This window comes from Pleurodeles waltl, chromosome 11 (assembly GCF_031143425.1).
Source record: "Pleurodeles waltl isolate 20211129_DDA chromosome 11, aPleWal1.hap1.20221129, whole genome shotgun sequence".
In the NCBI taxonomy this organism is placed as follows: Eukaryota; Metazoa; Chordata; class Amphibia; order Caudata; family Salamandridae; genus Pleurodeles; species Pleurodeles waltl.
The window spans coordinates 528,715,912-528,738,646 of record NC_090450.1 but is presented as its reverse complement, the minus strand read 5'-3'; the positions used below and the strand labels follow the sequence as shown (position 1 = coordinate 528,738,646).

Sequence of the window (22,735 nt, the reverse complement as noted above, 5' to 3'; positions counted from 1 at the left end):
CATCTGTACTGTCTCTCCTGCTTCATTATAAGCGCTCACCCCCCATTTAGTAACCTATTAATGACCGTTTCACATAGTCGCATTTGGATCACACTCTTGTTTAAGAAGTAATCTGTGTTTTTGGCTCACTTATGTTTTAGAGCTATGTTTATTAGACTCACAGCTACCTGGGCTCTGACCAACTGATTCGTTCAGCTTATAATCGTGGGTTGCTGAGAATCTACTGCAGACTCGCGCAACCAATTTGATACATGGTCACATTATTACTAACACCGCTGCCCCATTGTGTAGATGCAGTCAACAAAGCCCATAATAAACTCAAGTCAAGTGCCCTACTGGGTAAATGCTAAAATTGTTTTTTTAATCCTATCTTGGCACCAGAAAAAGCTTTGGCCTTGTATTATTTTGTATTGTTAACAATTTTAACTGCTTTACATTTTTCCTGGAATGACAGATCTATTCATTTTCCAAAATTTGTGTTTGAATGGACATTTAGGTTGAGGGTGTTTACCTGTGCCACAGAGTATATGAGTTCCAAATCCTGTACCATCTCCTGGACAAACATTGTCTTCAAATACCCACAGTGTGTTACTTACAAAAAAAAGTAGTAAGTTGGTTGTCCAACTGGACTACAAATATTAGATGACAAAAGTCATCAGTGATAAACAACAGCACCCACCACAAAAACGTTCAGTAACGACTGATTGCCCCAGTATCTCAAAAACACATGATTTGCACCTGCCACACCTCATTCGATACTGTGTGGTCCAAGAAACAGTAGACCAGGCAAAACCAATCCTCGGTCCACTGGGCGATGAGCTGTAAAACAATGCTTATTCATGCAGGTCAATTAGTCATTGGATGAATATCTTATTTCTTCACTCAGACAGATGCTTCCACCATGGATTGGCACTACCTCAACAGAATACCATGTAGGAATAAATACCAAGAAAGCCATCAAAGGTGTATGGAACTGTAATACAATCTGGGTTAACTGAATTCAGACGACCAACCACTTTATGCTGGAAACAGTAGTGATGTTGCAACCAGATTGGTTATAGCCCAGCAAATGTCAGCAAGATGCCCATGTTTGGGAAAGGCCAAGGGATGTTACCTAGCCCCTAAAGAGTATTTTTAAATATGTAAGTAAAATAAACAATACACACATTGTGCAAAGTCAGCTGGTGAACTATACATACCATGAACTCTACAAAGGTTCCTTACAGTGGTCAACGTTCACTGCCACAGACAGTCTTAAATGAGTGGGACCTGTATTGCAATTTGCTAACTGTTTCATGGTGTGACAGAGAATAAAATCAGGAATTGGTGACAATAAGCAGGCACTTCAAAGAGCCCCTTCATCCACAAGTAAACTTGCAACGGTGGCCTTAGAATCAATGTGAATATTCACTTTACCAGTACTCAATGCCCACACTAATTGAAGACTGTCAGCTATCCAAATGCCAGTAACCACAAACAGAATAAAGCTTTGCAAGATGACCCATTTCCAAACCTATGTAAACATCTCTTAAATAAAAAAAAAAGGTTATTTGCCCAAATACATACCTTAGATACAGCGGTCATCATCCACATTGCCTGCTGAGGGAAGGCCAGGAAAACTTTTGCAATTATTGCCATTAACACCACAAACACCTCATCATGGGAGTGGCAGATTCGGGAAATCAACTGGGAGAATGCAGTGAGAAACTGGTAAGGCGCTAAGTGATTTGTATGCTCTGTGATCACTTTGTTTATCTTCACCAAATCTGTTCGCATCTGCAAGCGATCTGGGCGACCAGCTGAAAACATAAAATGAGATGTGAGCGCACCATCCTCAAACTTTCTAAAATATTTTCATATTTTTCTTTTCTACTACCTTGAATTCGACTAATGAACAGAAAACCCATGGAAGAGATACTAAGCTGCCAAAACTATTTACTCATCATTCAAACATTGTTGCTGCCTACTAAAGGAAACATTGTTGATCCAGGCAATGGAATGGATTTCAGACAGAGTCAAGAAAAGCTTGAGCATAGACCCGCTAGCGGAATCAAAGAGAGTAAGATTGCAAGGGCAGACTTTTCCATGGATTTTGTAGGGATTTTGTAAAGCGCTACTAATACGTAGAAGGATTCTTGGCACTTTAATGCTTAGCCTGCTTGCATTGGCGGTCCAGTCTGACATTCCCTCATCTGTTCGCAAATGAAACATATTAATTCGGTCTCATGGATATCAATGATTATAATGAATTATTTGGAGGGCACTCATTGGTATGATTCTTACACAATCAATACTATCAACAGCTGTTATTCACAAAGCAGTACTAAAGCATCCAGAAATATGTTACTTACAGAGTAAAAGCTATGCATTAGAGGAACACATAAAATACAGAAAATTCCTTTGTGAAGGAACATAGGAACTCTGTTACTTGTCTATTTAGTTAGAAAAAGGTAAAATAATTTTTGGTGAATTTCAGTGGAGTGTTGAAATATTTGTGCTAAGGTATTAACACTAGAATTGGCACAGAGGTAATATAAACATTCTTGAAATACATGGCCTACTTTGTATATAGACTGAATACATACATACTTGGAAACATCCATGAAATCGTATGCACACTTCAGGCAGTGAAGTTTTCAGCCTGACTGGTAATTATCCAAGGGTCGTAATAAAGGCTAATAATGTGCTACAAGCATTAGTATTAGACTCCACTACAGAATCTGATCCAATCCAGTGAGCCATAACTACACGCTCATCGCTGAAGGTATTTTAATGCATATTATGCATTCTGGATTTGAAATAGGAAAGTCTTTGCTTTTGTAGACTCTTTTCTGAGATGGACACCTTTGTGCTGTACTGGTTGGCGCCTTTAATTCAGAACAAAACTTGGATGGGATAGCAGAGCAATTGGACCATCTCTGTCAATTGCCGGGCAGCAGCAGCACACACCTAGGAGCCATCTACTAGTAGGGCTTACTGCCACCTTCAAAGTACTTTCGGATTATTTTGCTTATTTACAAAGTTTGTAACTGGTTAGGTCCAGAACTTTCCTTCTAGATCTCTTATGCCTGCTTATACGATTCACTGGATTGCCTATCATAATGTGTCCTTTCTGAAACTTCACAAAATATTTATTTTTTTACTTTGATTTTGAAAATTACCAGAAAAACGCTGAATCAATTACAGAGTCCTTGACCCAATGAGAAAATTACTGCAGCTCAAACAAAGAACCTTCTTCTTAATTAATTCGGAAAACACAGATATTTTACACCTTTGAGATAAGTGCCGCCTTCTACATGTCAATCTGTCCAAATCATCACAGCTCATATGAGATACATGGTAAACATCAAGCCCCTTGCACACTTGTCTTTGAAGCATACCTTTCACTACCCTTCCTCATCAATAACATTAGGAGGCCAATCAAAAAGAAAGCATTTTAAAAAGACAAAATCTGTAGTACATTATTGGGATATAGGAGATTTCAACTGGTATTTTATTCCAAGCCAACTCACCAGGTGATAACACCAAACACGAAAGCAGCGCATGATAGCTGTAACTGGAACAGGACTCCTTATGACAAAAGCTCCATTTCCAACACAGGATTTTAGGGATTTTTGAGGACAGGGAAATCACTAGAAAGCCTGCTACATGAACAGACTTGAGGGTGCCTTCTTTGGAGACTGTCTCACAAAAAATGAATCCGTACTCGGATATGTCAATCAGAATGGCACGACAGACCGGCTGCTAAAGAGCACATAAAGGCATTCGATAAGAGGGTGCCTTGTATGTTGGTATTTGATTCAGAAGCATTGCCTCAAGCTCCCCCTACACCTTATGGTACGGTTCTAAAAGCCTTTACAAATCAAATAACTTTAAAAAGCATAAACCACCATTTGCCAAACTTTGAAAGCTGATTGAGGCCAGCCAACCTCTTGGAAGTCCCTATGCATTGCAGAATCACCGATTCACTAGAATTGTGCATTTGGGGCAAGCCTAGTTAAAACTGAACATTATTGATGAATATAACCTATAAAGCGATGAAACAATGGTACTGATACTTGAGATCCAGATAGGTACATGATCAATAACAGAGAAAGAAAAAAGCCATTCACTGGATGATCTAGTTGGTGTTTGTTCAAACAAATAAAAAATAATCAGTGGCCCAGATGAAATTCTTTCTCAGTTACTGAAACATGGCTGAGGGGCTATTCTGTTCCACACATACCTTTAATACTGGTAGAAGGGTTTATACTGACAAACAACCTTAGACTTAACAGGAATGTGAGGTCCGATAGCTGCTATCTACTAAAACAAAGCTAACAATTAAGCAAACATGTGCATAGGGCTAGCCATATGTAGAAAGACACAGATAGATTATTTGGTTGAAAGAAAAGGTCCAGGATTAAGCGCAGACCAGTTGCTTTTTGACAAGGTGAACAAATGAAACAACAAACCACAGCCGTACCATTCAACTGTGATAGTTGTAAGGCTACTGAGTTCCCAGCACTGGCTAGTTCTCCTGGAGTAGAATAAGAGTGATGTGTAATTTAAAACCATGAATGATAAGTGGAACTTCAGACTGCCGAGAAGCAGGGACAAAAGCTTAAAACTCAGGAGATCTAAGATCACAAATATTGATATTTCAAGTTTAGAATCATTTTTGTTAATGGACATATCAACCAAATATTCTGGAGTACAGTGGGAGTCTGAAAAAGTAAACGCTGGCTATGGCACTTAATGTGGATTATATACTTTATAAGTTTAATGATTGATTGTGCTACAGTATTAGGTCATAGGTGCAACAAAAATATTGCTATGGTACACTAGAATTTGAGGTCCTTGATCTTCCCTTGCAACATCCCATGGAGAAGAGGTATTACATTTATTAGAAATAGTATCTGCTTGTAGACATTATATAATCATTCTTACTCAACTCTTTGCAAGAGCAAACAATACCTTTGTCCCATTCGTATACTTTTGCACCAAAGTCAAGCCAAAGTGACAGCATTCTTGGCATTGACTGGTATATGTACTGGTTCCCATATTGTAGAGATCTGTAATTACACAATAGACAATGAGAAACACATATGCACTTTAGATGTTAACATACACACTTACAGGTATAAGAGCATACACTCACTATTCAAACAGAATCAAAATTCCCAGAGTTGTACAGCACAAAATAGTGGGATGCCAAAGTGCAATTTGGTGAGAGGCTGCTAAAAGTTCAATTTGGGCCTGCTCAAGGTCACAGATACTTATATGATGACCTCTTTAGTGCTTAATTATCATAACACACGACAGAGACATCAGCATCAACTATTCATTATACAACCAATATTTATTCGTAAACAGCAGTGACCACATAATAAAACAGTTTTGACAGGGCCTATAATTCAATATTAAAAAGAGATGAAGGGAATTGGTGATAGGAGCACAGGGCGGTTCAAAACAAAGAACCAACATTAGACAATCATTAAAATGGAACCACCTTGACACAGACCCGGTCTTCCACTCAATTGTGCCAGACCTCATAGTTCACTATTTAACCTCATCTGACTGGAAATGGTAACCCGAGATGCTGAGAATTTTGCATATTATTTATTTTTGTATTGTGCACTCTCTACCATTAGTATTGCTTTGTATTGCTACTGATTGACTACAGATTCTTCAGAAACTCATACAGAGAATTTTCATCAGAGACCAGAAACTGAGTTGTTCTCTGGTGATGGTTCAATTCATAACATTGATAACACCCTAAATAAATGAAACATCAAATCAAAACCACAAATATTTTTTAACAATACATAAAGAGCATCTTAAAATTATTTTCATCCATCCAACACACATTCATCCAATGGACTATGAGGATTTTCAAACCTTCCAAATTTCTTAGTAGAATTATCTTATTCTTATAGTTTGTTCATCTTCGTATAGTATCACAGTTTTAATCAATCTATCTACAGTCCACTCTAGGCTCTCAGCCTTCAAAGTTCTACAAGTAAAATTTCCATCCAACTATTTTAGATTTTCATTCGTCCGAATTGTAACAAGATGATGCATTCAAAAATAACATTCTGAGTTAAAGAGAATGAATGATGAAATTACGAAATAACAAATTAAATAAAAAGTAATCATATAAAAACAAAAAATCTTGTGCAAAAATTGACTTGTTTCCCTTGGGGGCATCACTACCAAGGAACAAATTCCTTCGACATACTGTAAAAGCCTATGGGATACGTAGGCCATTAGTTCTAGCACCTGAACAGTAGTAAAGATCTGGAGTGAGGCTGAATATATAAAATTGGAACATACAAAAAATATTTAGTAACTCATTAAAAGCAACCTTTGCGCTGGCTGTGTACTGAGCACTGAATATCATTTAAGGTGCTATGCACCAATCAACTCTCCAAATATGAAAAAGTTCACCAGTATCTCACACATCCAAATGCCCTACACGTCTTGGCAAGGGAGTTGAGGTTGGCTAATTCTTGTCACCTCCACATTCAAATACATATTTTCCCTTCTTCACTCTAACACTATGGAACACTTCACATACTTTCATAAGATACATAATGAGGACTCCTTGTGATGTGCTGTAATTGAAGACCTTGCTATTTGGTTAGTGAGCAGTTCTATGCTATTCAGTTGGTGCAGAATCAAGCTTACAGTTGTTCTTCATGGGGAAAGAAACTCACAGATGTTTTGCTCTGTACCGAAACAAAAAGAGGGCCTGCAGTGTGCACCTAAGCATTACATCACAGCACAGCACACATAAAAAAGCTGCTGAACTTGTCAACGCCCTATTTCTAGCAATAAAAGCTTTTTTTATTTTTTTTATAAAGCAGCAGTACTTTGAGTACTCTAAGAAATAAGCTAGGAATTGCTGCCACATGCAAAACCACTCATTAAAAAATTATTTTGGATGAATGCTTAATCATGATTAACTGCACAACACTCTTGTGAGGCAAGAAGCACAACAGGGACCTTTTTTTTGTTCTGGATGTCTCAGTAAGCTTAGACTACCTCTATGAAGTGGATATTCACGCTGTACGATATGCAATGCAACTGATCAGAACATAAAGAACATTTTATTTACCTTTGGTAACGTGTTATATGATAGAGACTATCTAGCCGCAGACTCCCTCCCTTAGAATAATCCTCAGGCGTCAGACTAGGTGCAGAAGTTTTTGAGCAGCACCCCTGCATGCCGGTTGGTGCATAGTTTGGCTTTGCATAGGCTACGCCTGAAGTGACATGCTTGGCACCTGACATTAGTTATTTTTGCAATTTTCCATGCCAGAATTGCAGAGCCAGGATGACAACTGACCACTGGTGTGGAAAACTAAGGCCCTGAGAAGGGTGTCCCTCTTACTGCAATTATGTAGCAGAGCAGGGAGGATCAGTAAGGAATCTGCGGCTACATAAAGTATAGGCGTTATTGAAGGGAATTAATTTGTTCATCTGACAGAGATTTCTAGCCAAAGATTCCTTACCTCAGAATAGATACAAAAGCAATGCCTCCCCGGAGGCGGGTCTGTGAAGCCAATATAAACCACAAAGTAATGCAGGACCGAATGCTGATGTGCCCATTGCAACATACCAGACTATCCATATTGTGGTGTCTAGTTAACATGTGCAAGGATGTCCATGCTGCTGCTAGTCCAGTACAGAGACTCCAAGGGTAAAACAGTGGCCGCAGCCTAAGCTCTGGTGGAATGATCACGCAAACCGCCAGGGGGCTGCTCCTTGGTCAATGCGTAGCAGATCTTTATACAGAGTACTATCCATCTTGAGATGGTCAAATTCTGCACAAACTTCCCTTTCTTAGCTTCAACGTACCCCATGAAGAGTTGATCATCCACGCAGAGCCCTTTTGTGCGATCAAGGTAGAACGACAACACTCTTTTGGGGCACAAATGGTGGAGTATCTCCTTCTCTTTGGAGGGGTAAGGCGGAGCAAAGAAGGTAGGCAGGGTGACATACTGGCCTACATGGAAGGGAGTCGCAACCTTCAGAAGGAAGGAGGCATGTGCCCAGAGGACCAGCTTGGCCGCGTAGAGAGTAGTGTAGAGAAGTGTGCTGAGAGTGCCAGGAATTTGCTGACCCTCCTGGCCTATGGTATGGCCTCTAGAATGAAAATGTCACTTACCCAGTGTACATCTGTTCGTGGCATCAGTCGCTGAGATTCACATGTTCTGCAATAGCTCGCCATCTGGTGTTGGGTCGGAGTGTTACAAGTTGTTTTTCTTCGAAGAAGTGTTTTCGAGTCACGGGACCGAGTGACTCCTCCTTCTGTGCTCATTGCGCATGGGCGTCGACTCCATCTTCGATTGTTTTCCCCGCAGAGGGTGAGGTAGGAGTTGTACTATAGTAATAGTGCCCGCGCAATGAAATGTGTAAGTATGTACCTATTAAAGGTTTAAATAATATATATACAAATGTACAAAATTGAAGGTAACTTCTGAACTGCTACAGGCTCCCGGGGAGGTGGGTGGGCACATGTGAATCTCAGCGACTGATGCCACGAACAGATGTACACTGGGTAAGTGACATTTTCAGTTCGATGGCATCTGTCGCTGTAGATACACATGTTCTGCATAGACTAGTAAGCAGTTATTTCCCCATAAGCGGTGGTTTAGCCTGTAGGAGTAGAAGTTGTCTGAAATAGAGTTCTTAATACAGCTTGACCTACTGTAGCTTGTTGTGCGGATAGCACATCTATACAGTAGTGTTTGGTGAATGTGTGAGGCGTAGACCATGTGGCTGCCTTACATATTTCATGCATTGGGATGTTTCCTAAAAAGGCCATTGAAGCACCTTTTTTCCTTGTTGAATGTGCCCTGGGAGTAATGGGCAGTTGTCTTTTTGCTTTAAGGTAGCAGATTTGGATGCATTTAACTATCCATCTGGCTATACCTTGTTTTGATATTGGGTTACCTGCATGAGGTTTTTGGAATGCAATAAATAGCTGTTTAGTCTTTCTGATGTTCTTTGTTCTGTCAATGTAGTACATTAATGCTCTTTTGACATCTAATGTATGTAGTGCTCTTTCAGCCACAGAATCTGGCTGTGGGAAAAAAACTGGTAGTTCTACCGTTTGATTTAGATGGAACGGTGAAATAACTTTTGGTAAAAATTTTGGATTAGGTCTTAGGACGACCTTATTTTTATGTATTTGTATAAAAGGTTCTTGTGTTGTGAACGCTTGAATTTCACTTACTCTTCTTAGAGATGTAATGGCGATGAGAAAGGCAACTTTCCAGGTTAGGAATTGTATTCTGCAAGAGTGCATGGGTTCGAAAGGTGGGCCCATGAGTCTTGTTAGGACCACGTTTAGGTTCCATGAAGGAACAGGTGGTGTTCTTGGTGGTATAATTCTTTTAAGACCTTCTATGAATGCTTTGATGACTGGTATCCTATACAAGGAAGTTGAATAGGTAGTCTGCAGGTATGCAGATATTGCTGCAAGGTGTATTTTTTTAGAAGAGAAGGCTAGCTTTGCTTTTTGTAAATGGAGCAAGTAATTTACTATATGTTTTGGAGTTGCGTGTAGTGGTTGTATCTGATTATGATGGCAGTAACAAACAAATCTTTTCCACTTACTTGCGTAGCAGTGTCTAGTGGATGGCCTTCTGGCCTGCTTTATGACTTCCATACACTCTTGGCTAAGTTGTAAGTGTCCGAATTCTAGGATTTCAGGAGCCAGATTGCTAGATTCAGCGATGCTGGATCTGGGTGTCTGATCTGTTGGTTGTGTTGCGTTAACAGATCTGGTTTGTTGGGCAGTTTGATGTGGGGTACTACAGAGAGATCTAGCAGTGTTGTGTACCAGGGTTGTCTTGCCCACGTTGGTGCTATTAAAATGAGTTTGAGTTTGTTTTGACTCAATTTGTTTACTAGGTAAGGAAGGAGAGGGAGAGGAGGAAAAGCGTAAGCAAATATTCCTGACCAGTTCATCCATAGGGCATTGCCTTGGGATTGCTTGTGTGGGTATCTGGACGCGAAGTTTTGGCATTTTGCGTTCTCTTTTGTTGCAAATAAGTCTATTTGAGGTGTTCCCCAGAGTGTGAAGTAGGTGTTTAGAATTTGTGGGTGGATTTCCCATTTGTGGACTTGCTGGTGATCTCGAGAGAGATTGTCTGCCAGTTGATTCTGGATCCCTGGAATAAACTGTGCTATTAGACGAATTTGATGGTGGATTGCCCACTTCCATATGTTTTGAGCTAATAAGCTTAACTGCGTTGAATGTGTTCCTCCTTGTTTGTTTAGATAATACATCGTTGTCATGTTGTCTGTTTTGACAAGGATGTATTTGTGGATTATGATTGGTTGGAAAGCTTTTAGTGCTTGAAAAACTGCTAATAATTCTAGATGATTTATATGCAGTTTTGTTTGATGTATGTCCCATTGTCCTCTTATGTTGTGTTGATTCAGATGTGCTCCCCACCCTGTCATGGAAGCATCTGTTGTTATTACGTACTGTGGCACTGGGTCTTGGAAAGGCCGCCCTTTGTTTAAATTTATACTGTTCCACCATAGAAGCGAGAGGTAAGTTTGGCGGTCTATTAACACCAGATCTAGAAGGTGACCCTGTGCTTGAGACCACTGTGAGGCTAGGCACTGTTGTAAGGGCCTCATGTGCAGTCTTGCGTTTGGGACAATGGCTATGCATGAGGACATCATGCCTAGGAGCTGTAGTATTGTTTTTGCTTGTATTGTCTGATTTGGAGACGTGTTGAATGACTCTGTTGAAATTGTGAATTCTTTGTGGAGTTGGCGTTGCTACTCCTTTTGTCGTGTCTATTATGGCTCCTAGATATTGCTGTACTTTGCTTGGCTGAATGTTGGATTTTGCAAAGTTGACGGTGAACCCTAGTTTGTAGAGGGTTTGTATGACTTGATTTGTGTGGTTTGAGCATTGTGTGAGCGAAGTGGTTTTGATTAGCCAGTCATCTAGATACGGGAATACATGTATTTGCTGCCTTCTGATGTGTGCAGCGACTACTGCTAGGCATTTTGTGAATACTCTTGGAGCGGTTGTTAAACCAAAAGGCAATACTTTGAATTGGTAATGTATTCCTTTGAATACAAACCTTAGATATTTTCTGTGTGATTGATGTATTGGTATATGGAAATATGCGTCTTTGAGGTCTAGGGTTGTCATGTAGTTGTGTTTTTTGAGCAATGGTAACACTTCTTGTAGTGTGACCATGTGAAAGTGGTCTGATTTGATGAATTTGTTTACTACTCTGAGGTCTAGAATTGGTCTCAGTGTTTTGTCCTTTTTTGGTATCAAAAAGTACAGTGAATAAACTCCTGTGTTTATTTGTGTGCTTGGTACTAATTCTATTGCATTTTTTTGCAGTAGTGCTTGAACTTCTATCTCTAGAAGCTGTGAATGGTGTTTTGATAAATTTTGTGATTTTGGTGGTATGTCTGGAGGGAATTGCAGGAATTCTATGCAATAACCATGTTGGATAATTGCTAGGACTCTTGTGTCTGTAGTTATTTCCTCCCATGCTTAGTAATATTGACTTATCCTTCCCCCCACTGGTGTTGTGTGGGGGGGGTGAGTGACGTGTGAGTCACTGCTTGTTGGTAGTGGTTTTGGGGCTTTGAAATCTTCCTCTATTCCTAGGGAATTGCCCTCCTCTATACTGGCCCCGAAAGCCTCCCCTGTACTGTCCCTGGTAGGTGGACGGTGCGGACTGTGAGGTACTAGCTTGTGTGGCCTGACCCCGAAACCCTCCTCTAAAAGGTGTTTTGCGGAAGGTGGTATAAGATCCTCTGCTCTGCGGGGAGTAGAGAGCGCCCATGGCCTTGGCAGTGTCAGTGTCCTTTTTGAGCTTTTCTATGGCTGTGTCGACCTCCGGACCGAACAGAAGTTTTTCGTTTACTGGCATGTTAAGTACTGCCTGCTGAATTTCTGGCTTGTATCCAGACGTTCTGAGCCATGCGTGCCTACGGATGGTAACCGACGTATTAATGGTCCTTGCGGCTGTGTCTGCTGCATCCATAGAGGAGCGTATTTGATTGTTGGAAATGTTTTGACCCTCCTCAACAACCTGTTTTGCTCTTTTTTGTAGATCTTTTGGGAGATGTTCAATGAGATGCTGCATCTCATCCCAGTGGGCTCTGTCGTATCGCGCTAGCAGCGCTTGTGAGTTTGCGATGCGCCACTGGTTTGCTGCTTGGACAGCGACCCTCTTCCCGGCTGCATCGAACTTTCTGCTTTCTTTATCTGGGGGAGGTGCATCCCCAGAAGTGTGTGAATTTGCCCGTTTTCTGGCAGCCCCTACCACCACAGAGTCTGGTGGCAGCTGAGAGGTGATGAATACAGGGTCCGTAGGAGGCGCCTTATACTTTTTGTCCACTCTAGGCGTTACTGCCCTACTTTTAACTGGTTCCTTGAAGATCTCCTTTGCATGGCGTAGCATGCCTGGGAGCATAGGCAGGCTTTGGTAGGAGCTGTGGGTGGAGGAGAGGGTGTTAAATAAAAAGTCATCCTCTACTTGTTCAGAGTGTAGTTCCACATTATGGAACTGTGCTGCTCTAGCCACCACTTGTGAATAGGCTGTGCTGTCCTCAGGTGGTGATGGCCTAGTTGGGTATGTGTCTGGGCTGTTATCAGACACTGGTGCATCGTACAAGTCCCACGCGTCTTGATCTTGGTCATCGTGGCTCATGGCGGTGTGAGATGGCGAATGTGACGGGGTGTAAGTTGGCGAAGCCGGAGTTACAGGTGGAGGCGAGGGAGGAGGTGTTACCTTCTTTGCTGTTTGTTGCTGAGGGGCCTCTAGTGCTATAAACTGAAGTGTTCTCTTTCTTTTGACAGGTGGAAGGGTACTGATCTTCCCTGTCTCCTGCTGAATAAAGATACGCTTTTGCGTGTGATCCACTTCAGTGGATTGCAGTTCCTGTTCGAATCTGTGTTTTTTCATTTGTGAAGACATAGAATGCTCTTCAGTATAGGAGCCTGAAACTGGGTCTGTTGGTGCTTTTTTCGGCTCCGAAAACCCTGTTGTTTGTCTTTTCGGCTCCGAGGTAACCTTCCTCTTCTTTTGTGCCGAAAAATCTTGGCCTCTATGGTCTTCAGCGCCACTGTCTCAGCGTCGATCCGTGTCGACACCGAACTCTCGGTGTCGATGCTTCTCTTTAGCACTCTCTCGGTCCCGAGGAGGCTGCGTGCCGGTGTCTCGACCGGAGTCGGACGATCTCGACACTGAATGGGCCTTTTTCGGTGCCGATTGTTGGTCACCGGTAATTTGGGTTGAGCCATGGCCGGTTGGCAGTGGCGTCCCCTGGGCCTTTTTGCCTTTTTTAAGTTCTGATCTCGACGTCTTACTCACAGTTTTTGTATTGTCGAGTTCGTCGGAGTCTGAATCCTGGATGGAAAAGGATTCCTCCTGTTCCTCTTCTGTCTCGAACTGTCGATGCTCCTTTGGCGTGGACGCCATCTGCAGTCTTCTCGCTCGACGGTCGCGCAGAGTTTTTCGGGACCGGAACGCCCGACAGGCCTCACAGGATTCTTCGCTGTGCTCGGGTGACAGGCACAGGTTACAGACAGAGTGTTGGTCCGTATAAGGATATTTGTTGTGGCATTCAGGGCAGAATCGAAACGGGGTCCGTTCCATCGGCGTTGTTCTCCACGCGGTCGGGCCGACTAGGCCCCGACGGTGTGCCGAAATCTACCCCGAAGGGCACCGAAGCGCTTCGATGTTCAATGCGTCGTCGTGTGTGTTTATCTCGAACCGGATCGCAACGATACCGTCGAAAATCTTCCGTTTTCAGCTATCTTTCCGTTCCGAAACTCGGAGCGACATGAACACGTCCGAACCCGATGGCGGAAAGAAAACAATCGAAGATGGAGTCGACGCCCATGCGCAATGAGCACAGAAGGAGGAGTCACTCGGTCCCGTGACTCGAAAACACTTCTTCGAAGAAAAACAACTTGTAACACTCCGACCCAACACCAGATGGCGAGCTATTGCAGAACATGTGTATCTACAGCGACAGATGCCATCGAACATACAGTTTTGACGAGTAATAGCCTAAGAGGGCAATCATGCAGCAGCTCAAAGGGTATAAACATCAAGAAAGTGAGAACAAGATTCAGATCCCACTGGGCATGATGAATGGCCTGGAAGAAAAGGTGCTGTCTATAAGAAACCTAGCCACAAGAGGTGACTTAAATAAAGAAAGTTGGTTCAGCACCCAGAAAAATACTGAACTGGCTGACAGATAACCTTTACTTGTGCCCAGAGCTAACGACAGAGCAAACATAAGAACTTCGGAAAGAGGTGACGAAAGGAGGGGGGTCGAAGTTGTGGGAAGCACACCATGTCACAAACGTATTCCAATGGCAAGTGCATACCAATCTGGTGGAGGGATGCCTACCTGCCAGAAGAACAACATAGACTTCGGGAGGAAGGTCGAAAGCTGCCAACTGTCTTTGCTCAATCTCCACACATGAAGGTGAAGGGTGCGCAGGTTTGGGTGCAGAACCCTCCCCGGATCCTGCAACAGAAGATCCTCTTGAAGAGGCAGCCTGATTGGAGGACCGAACAGCTCAGGATACCAGACTCTCTGTGCCCAATCCGGAGCCTCAATATTAACTTGGACCAGCTCATTCCTGATCTTCTTGAGGACTCTGGGCACGAGTGGTATTGGCAAAAAAGTGTTCAGGAGCCCAGAGCTCCACTTGAGATGAAAAGCATATCCAAGCGAGAGTCACCTTGGAAACTCCAGTGTGCAAAACTGCTGACATTGCGTGTTGTCAGCGGTGGCGAACAGATGTAACCAAGGCTCTCCCTACTGCTGAAATAGCCCCTACACCAGCTCTGGATGGAGATGCGATTCATGATCTGCTAGGCATCTTCGGCTAAGTTTGCTAGCCCTGGCATTTAGCGAGCCCACCAGGTGTCAAACCACCAGGGAAATGCACTAGTGTTTCAGCCATGTCCAGAGAGGCAGCTACTCTTGACAAAGGGTCCACAACCTCATCTGCCCTGTTTGTTGCAGTATGACATAGCGGTGGTGTTGTCCGTTAACACCTGCACCAGCCTTCCCTTGATCAAAGGAATACATTTAAGGCTTTTGATGTAAAGTGAACCACCCAAAGCTCTAACTGGTTGATGTGGAGCCAGAACTCCGTGGGAGACCAGAGTCCTCTGGTCTCCACCTCTCCCAGATGGCTGCCTCATCCCAGAAGTAACATATCTGTAACTACAGTGAGCTCTGGGTGGGGGAAAGGAAAGCTGGTCTGCCACTGACCTAATTACGGTTTGTTAGCCTTCAATGGAGATTCTTTACAGTTTCCTCCAAGATCATGACCATATCAGAGAGATTCCCCTGGTGTTGCACTGACTGGGATTTCAGGTCCCACTGCACATCCCGTGTACATCAAAGGGCATGTGTTACTAGCAAGATGCAGAAGGCCATGAGGCCAATGACCTCAGGATCAGTCTCAACCAAATTCAAGATAGAGGCTGAAACATCAGTATCATAACCTGAATATCACTGGACTAGGCACTCTGGAGGATAGACCCAAAACTGCACTATGGCCAGAACAGCGCAGATGAAAGGAAGCGTCTGAAAGGGAGTCAGTTGTGACTTTGGCATTTTGATAATAATCCCCAGCAACTGCTGGAGGTTCCCCATACTCCAGAGATGACTGCCTGGGGAGAACCTGCCTGCAACAGCTAACCATCATGGTAGGGGAAGACTGGAACCCCCAACCTCAGGCGATGTACTGCAACCACACCATCACTTTGGTGAACACCTGAGGGGTGATGGTAAGGCCGAAGGGGAGCACAGCAAATTGAAAATGTGCTCTCGTTCCACCATTGGCATCAGTGGGCGGGCAGGACGGGGGAGGTGTGTGGGGAAATATGCGTCCTACAAGTCCAACGCTACCATCCAGTCTTCGAGGACCAGGGCAGACAGAAGTTGAGCAAGCATAAGCATTCTGAATTTCTCCTTTTTCAGGAACAAATTGAGAAGGAGCAGTTCTAGGACACGATGAAGGTCTCCGTCATTGTTGGACACCAGAAAGTAGCGGGAATAGCAACTACGATCTACTTCTGATGCTGGCACCCTCTCTATGGCTCCCCTGGCCAAGAGAGCCAGCACTTCCTGATGGAGCAAGGAGAAGTGGTCCTCCATCAAGCAGTTATAAGTGGGTGGCATGGGTGGAGGGGTAGTCACAAAGAGGCGTAAGCAGCCCCTTTGGGTAATTTGCAAAATCCGATGTTACTGACTGCTGGGGGTGGTAAACTGGCCCAACCACTTGCTACTTGTCCCATTTGGTTTATGGGGCCCGTGTCCTCGAAAAGGCTGGGAAGCCTGTTGGCCATGGTGGCATGGAGGGTATGGACGTGGTTGGAGGCTCCATCTGTGTACCACAAAAGGGGAGGAAGGCAGACTAGGGTTAACAAGGGGCCACAGTTAAAGCCAAGGACATGGCCGTAGCTATTCTGTTCTTAAAGCACTCCAGCGCTGAGTCCACTTTTGATCCAAAGAGGTGAAAGCCATAATAGGGCATGTCCATGAGCGAGGCATGGAAATCCCCTGAATAGCTAGTGGTTCTCAGCCAGGTGAGGCACAGCAAGGACACTGATTATGAAATTGCTCTACCTAGTGAGTCAGTAGTGTCCAGTCCATATTGTATGGTGCACTTTGCTGCGTCTATTTCATATGGCAGTATCGCCCCCCAGGGCACATGGTATTTGACTATCGCAGTGCAAGGCTGGCAGAAGGGAACATTGTCTTGCCAAAGGTTTCCAGCCTCTTGAATTTCCTATCCGGTGTAGTGGTGGGATCGTGCCAGAATTGATTCTAAAGATGGCGGCATGGACCACCAAGCTCTCTGGGCTAGGGTGGTGGGTAAAAAATCTGGGGTTCCCAGGAGTGGGTGATGGTGGTTGGCAATTGTCCTATGCACAGGAGCCCATTAACAGGGCTTGGTCAAGGCCACAAGTAGGTTGTTCATTAAAGGGGAGTAAGGGTTCAGAAGGGACGATTCCCAGCTGAAGCACCTCTGTCAAGACGCTTGTCTTGCCTGCCACTATGGGAAGCTGAAGGTCCAAGACATTTTAGTAGGAGAGACCAGTCCAGTGTCAGGTGAGGTGTCTAACCCAGTAGCCTCTGCCAGTTCCCCATACCAGTTGTCCTAATTCTCATCTACGGGATGCTGGTAGCAATAAGGGTCCTCAGACCTCTCCCATCCATGTCATTCTCCAGGCCTGTCAATTGTAAAAGGCACTTGCTCGGATATGGAGAGCATGGTCCCGGTCAGTGCCAGAAATGGCTTTGGATGGTTCAGTGGGGTGCCCTCCCCAGCCCGTGGGGCTCAAAGGCACTACAGAGGGGGAGGACCACCCACATATGGGAGGCATTGCCTCATAAAATTATTTAAGCTGGGCGGAGGGTCGCTCTGGCTCCAGGAAAGTCAGGGGAGCCTGGGGCAGACAGTGACTCGGGCTCCACTGAAGCGCAAGGTCTGGAATACAGATGTTCCTATGCCTCGTCAGAAGACTTTGATGGGCGCAGCGAAGTAAAAGATTGCTTTGACTTCTTCGATTTTCTATCGACTTACCCAACAACTCTGAATGAGGCTATGGTTGCCATGTGCAGCTTAGCGAATGGTCTTGAGACCTTCCGCATAACCGAGATCTTGAGTGTCGCAGAGTCAACAGACATCAGGTGGCGAGGAACTTGAGGGATCGCTAACTCAGCCCCTTAGGATGCATGGTATGGCAACCCTCGCAGGTCTTGGAGTTGTGGTCTCTCCAAGCAGCAAAAGCAGACCAAGTGTGGGTCTCTCTGTGACAGTCGCCACTTGGTTTGAAACCAGCTGGTTTCTTAGGAGACATCCTATCACACAAGGGGAGAAAAACTCTTAAAAAGTGTTGACATAAAAAATAAAAAAACAGTAAAAAAAAACTACTGAGGGTAGCTCTGACTGTATCAGTGCTATGTGGCACAGAAAAGATAGAACTGATATCAGCCTACCAGGGTGGCACCTACATAGGTACCGTGCAAGCCACTTCTGGCGTACCATGAATGACGCTGAGCCGAATGATGCCACCTACTGGCAAGCAGGGGTACTGGTCAAAAATGTCCACCTCAAGTCTGATACCTGGAGATTATGCTGAGGCAAGGAATCTATGGCTAGAAATCTCTATCAGATAAGCCAGTATGAAACTGTTGGAATAGAAATCAAAAGAATGGCATTCTGTTCACATTTGCAAGTCCTCTCAGTTTTTTCTCTCCCCCAATCGGAACACATTTAGTATGGATGGTGCTAATGTATCTTTCAAGTGAAACCTAAAGACAGTTTTTATGGCAGAGATCAAAAGGAGATAAATTGAGAAGAAAGGAAAAGATGCTTGCTTAGAGACAAATCGTCAGTTACCTGTTGTCTCTAAACAAGTATTCATCAAGAAAATATATTTAATACTTTTCAGAAACATCATTCAAGTCAATTGAGTTGCACATTAAAGGCCCAGGCCACAATTATGCCAGTGTACTTGACAAAAACAATTTCACAAAAAAAATACGTTTGAGAAATTATTGCATGTAGAAAGGTTGTTTCATAGATACTGTTATCTATGTTAGAATAAAAAAAATACTATTTTGGACAAAGATTCTAAATAATCCTGGCTCACCTCCCAAAATGAAGAACAATGTATCTGATAAGGTCTCCTTGCTTCTCCATCTTGTTGTCTGTCACCATAGGCATCAGTTTATCATAATATTTGGCAAGGTAGAAATGGCCATCCTCCCACTCTGGCAGCAGGGCAGTGACATCCTGAAATCAACAAGATAACAATACGACTCACCCAAAACTGGCACATGCCTTCCATTAATAGCGGTGTTATGCATTACAAACACAACCCAAACCCTCTCTTTCAATCACTGTACTCACTTTATACTTTTTCATCACTGCATTGCTCTCAAAGTTGGCTGTTTCTTCCATGAAGCGACCAACCAGTAGCATTGCGCGTCCATGGATCAGCTGGCTTTTACTGTCCGTTGGTGCTCCGTTTTCCGGGAAACACAACTCAACTCCCTTTTGGAGAACAATGAGGGCCTGATGCACTTCACCCTGAAAAACAAGAACAAAACTTCACCAGTCAAAACTCAGGCACAATTGGCACTCATTTTGTCATTCAGATAATTTGGAAGAGCATCAAGTAAAAACGACCTCTTTGCCTATCTCAGCAGAAGGATGCACAATGACAGTCAGTGTAAGATCCAGATCCAAAATGAGTGGGTGGGCAAGTGGACTGCCAATCATATTGAAATACTTTGAGGAATTTGATAGTAAACTACACTATAACATACCAGTGAAGTCATCCAGAAACTTTGCAGCTACTCTCTGTGCTCTAGCCCTTAACTACGTAAAACCCATTGTCAATGTTTTATCCCCACCCAAGAAAGTGGATTCATCAAAATACAGGATAACATCAGCAAAAGAAAGGACAAGAGCAACCGGGCCAGAAGTCAACTTTCCTTAGCAGTTGAGTAGGAAATGGAGAACTATCAGGTGGCATTCACAATATAAAACTAGGATTCTGCTGTGTACATAACACTGATGAATCCAAGACTCTGCAGGAAACAATAACTTGCAACCCCGAAAGTATGGAGATTGTCTCACAGGCTAAGAAACTGAAGAGTAGGCCATATGGTGTTTACTTTTCTCTCAGGAAGGTTTAGGGCATGATCCAATCATTAACAAAGTAGAAATTGGAACACCACCCTTGGAGGATTACAGCATGCCATAATATACAGTCTGTAAATAGGAGATCAACAGCTCATGAACAGCTAGCATAATAATTGACATGAGATAAAGAAACACATGATCATGGGGAAACATGTAATTTATTCTTTAATAATGATACCAATGGATCACTGAACAGAACCAGGAGTCAAATGATTTACACTTATGTGGTTGTTATTTAGTTTGGAAAAGTAATTAATAATTTAAAAAAAGGTTATTTTGTCTTTCTTCAGGGCAAAGAATGTTAGTCAATGTATGATCAATGGCTCATGATGAGATTCCACTACAATTAAAGCATTCTGGTGCAGAAGCGCACGATAATAGAGGAACATGTAATTTTATCTTTCTTTGGAGCACATAACGCTGGTGCTGTATAAGTACGAGACTGGAATGACCTAAAAACAAATGTCTAGTCCCGCCTGGTCTAAAAAAACACAGAATACTACAACCGTCTTGATTTTACTGCCTATTCCTGACTTGCATGTCACTACATCACTCCTAAAACATCGGAAGTTGATATCTCACAAAAGGTAAGTGTGGCATTATTTTCACCTTCACATCGACTACCACTATATTGTCTTGCCATATATTGCAACTTTTTTTAATATACTGTACTTTATTCATAAAATCACATTTTCTTTTTGACCTCAAAATCGTGTTTAAAAAAAAAAAAAGTGCAATTATGTTTACGAATCAGAAATGAAAAATCAATAAAATTAGAAAATTATTGTTAGCTCTGCAATCCATAGCTCGCACAACAGCCATGTTAACCATACCTTGCACACAAAATGCAAGGTTTATTACCTTACTTGACGTGATAGATGTAATTACAAATATCATAAACAATCTTAGAGATCAGATTACTTTTCACATTGTCCCTTAACAACATGAAAGAGGTGACTACGAATGGACTTTTATTTAGTGACTTGAGTATGTGTTGATATTTAATTAACTTTGTGCCTTTAGGTGTTGTTACTGATTGTGCGGAGAAAAGCTTTGCATCTGGTGTGCGAGTTATGGTTTGTTTGACTTATGTGAATTATGGGTTGCGGAGCAAATCATAACTTGTGAATTTCAGTGGTTTTAATTCGTAAGCATACTGCACTTTACGTGTGCCCTTTTAGTGAATTTCGAAGTCACACTTTTACCCCTATACCAATTTCTCCCCGAGCTTTTTAAAACTTTTTTTTACATTTTTTTAAAAAAAAGGAAATTGCTACATTTGAAAATCCTCCACCCAAAACTTTGATTCGTGGTATAAACTAAATGGGGGATAGGTTATTTTTAAGACCTGCTACTAAGTTTGTAGCAGCATTACATAGTGGCAATACATTACAAGCTAGTGCTTTACAAAGCAAATAACTACAAGTTTGAGTAATTTCAGGTTCTCTACGTGGCCACAAGGTGAGATGAATTCATCACCCATTTAACAAATTGAAGAGACCTTAACACCATTATTATTATTCAATCTCCTCAGTGGAACTCATCACAAGCCACAGCTTTCTTGGTTTTAGATGAATGCTTGTACATAGAATGCCTCTCGAGGTGGGAGGCAAAAAGGATCCAGTTGTTCGAATGGGATATTTGGTCATGCAGTACACACAAAAGGAGAGACTCATAGCATAGCACTCAATCATTTCATAATTAAATGGCTGTGGAATACTTGCTGTTTAGTAAATGGAGGGTGTGCTTGGGATTAGTTATAAATCTGACTGGTTCCTCTTGCCTTTCTCCTAACATTCACTTTTATTGAAGTTCACTTGATTTGAATGATCAATCTCAATACAAGTTTATAGCCTTTCTTTTACACTTTGAAATGCAGGGTTTTCATATGACCTGAAAATGCATAATAAACTTCAACTGCGGCATGCATTGCTTACCTTAGACCATAACCACTTTGCCCTTTCTACATAAAGTTCCGCCAGTCTAGATTCCCCCGCATTTAGGAGAGCATTGTATGCAGTCTGGTGATGTCCTGCTTTCCGAGCCACCCTTGCACTCTGCAACCAACATTCGCCAACCAAGTCCAAGTAATCTGGCCTGTAATGATTTTTTTCAATATAAGAATTATGAGATTAAGAAGCAGAGAGTATTTACAATGCAACACTCAATCCAAGAACCATTCTTTCACTCCAAAAAACACTTAGCTTATCATTTGCAAGTGGGCTGTAAATGTGTGGAGTGAAAAAATACACACAATCAGGTTACCAGTTTTTTTTTTTTTTTTACACAACTGCATACATCTCTTGTAAATAATACTGAAGGTGACCTAGTATTGTTGCACATCTCTCAGTAATTAATGGCGATGTCACTAGTAGCTTTTTGGTATCATGGATGTGGTAGACACCTGTTAAAACACTGTTTCTGCTGATTATTCGTTGCTTCGTTGTCAGAGATCCAAATACAACAAAAGCGTCTTGTGTTTATTGTATTAATAAGTTAGCCCTGTCTCCCATATTTTTCAGCCAATTTCATAATAAGAGCCATCATTTTTTTATCCAACCACTGAATCCTGTTTCCTGAGGGCGCCGAGCAGCTTCAGATGGCACTCTTATGTATAGGATCATAACATTAATCCCTTACATGGTACCCAATTCAGATATCACCTGACGTGGGCACAGGCAGAAACCTTTGTAATATCCTCAATCCATTTTTACACTAAAGATATGTAAATCATGAGGGACAGGCTATGAAATCATATGCACCAGAGATTGTTAATAAAGCCAATGATCATAAGACGTGAATAACTCATTTAAACGATGAATGGTTTTGCCTGACCTAAAAGGCAAATTCAATCTTATGGGATTTCCTGAACAAGGTTACCTCACAGAATGATTAAAGACAAAAACAGTAATAACGGCTATAATAATAATCTTAAGGTGGTCAGTTATAACATAGTGGGGGGTACACAGTAGTCTCTGAAGAGGGATGCACTAAGATGGTGACCAA

General features: G+C 42.5%; 1 protein-coding gene across 2 annotated transcripts in view; it reads right to left on the bottom strand.

Annotated features, from left to right (window-relative positions):
* Positions 1 to 22,735, bottom strand: part of ATR (ATR serine/threonine kinase) — a 488,241-nt gene that overhangs the window by 101,937 nt on the left and 363,569 nt on the right. For both annotated transcript variants that reach the window (XM_069213920.1, XM_069213921.1), the window contains exons 34-38: positions 21,667 to 21,826; positions 18,932 to 19,111; positions 18,672 to 18,814; positions 4,957 to 5,054; positions 1,567 to 1,799 (exon numbers count right to left, since the gene is read on the bottom strand). In XM_069213920.1, coding sequence (XP_069070021.1) covers positions 1,567 to 1,799; positions 4,957 to 5,054; positions 18,672 to 18,814; positions 18,932 to 19,111; positions 21,667 to 21,826 — 814 coding nt within the window. The remainder of the gene's footprint in view (positions 1 to 1,566; positions 1,800 to 4,956; positions 5,055 to 18,671; positions 18,815 to 18,931; positions 19,112 to 21,666; positions 21,827 to 22,735) is intronic.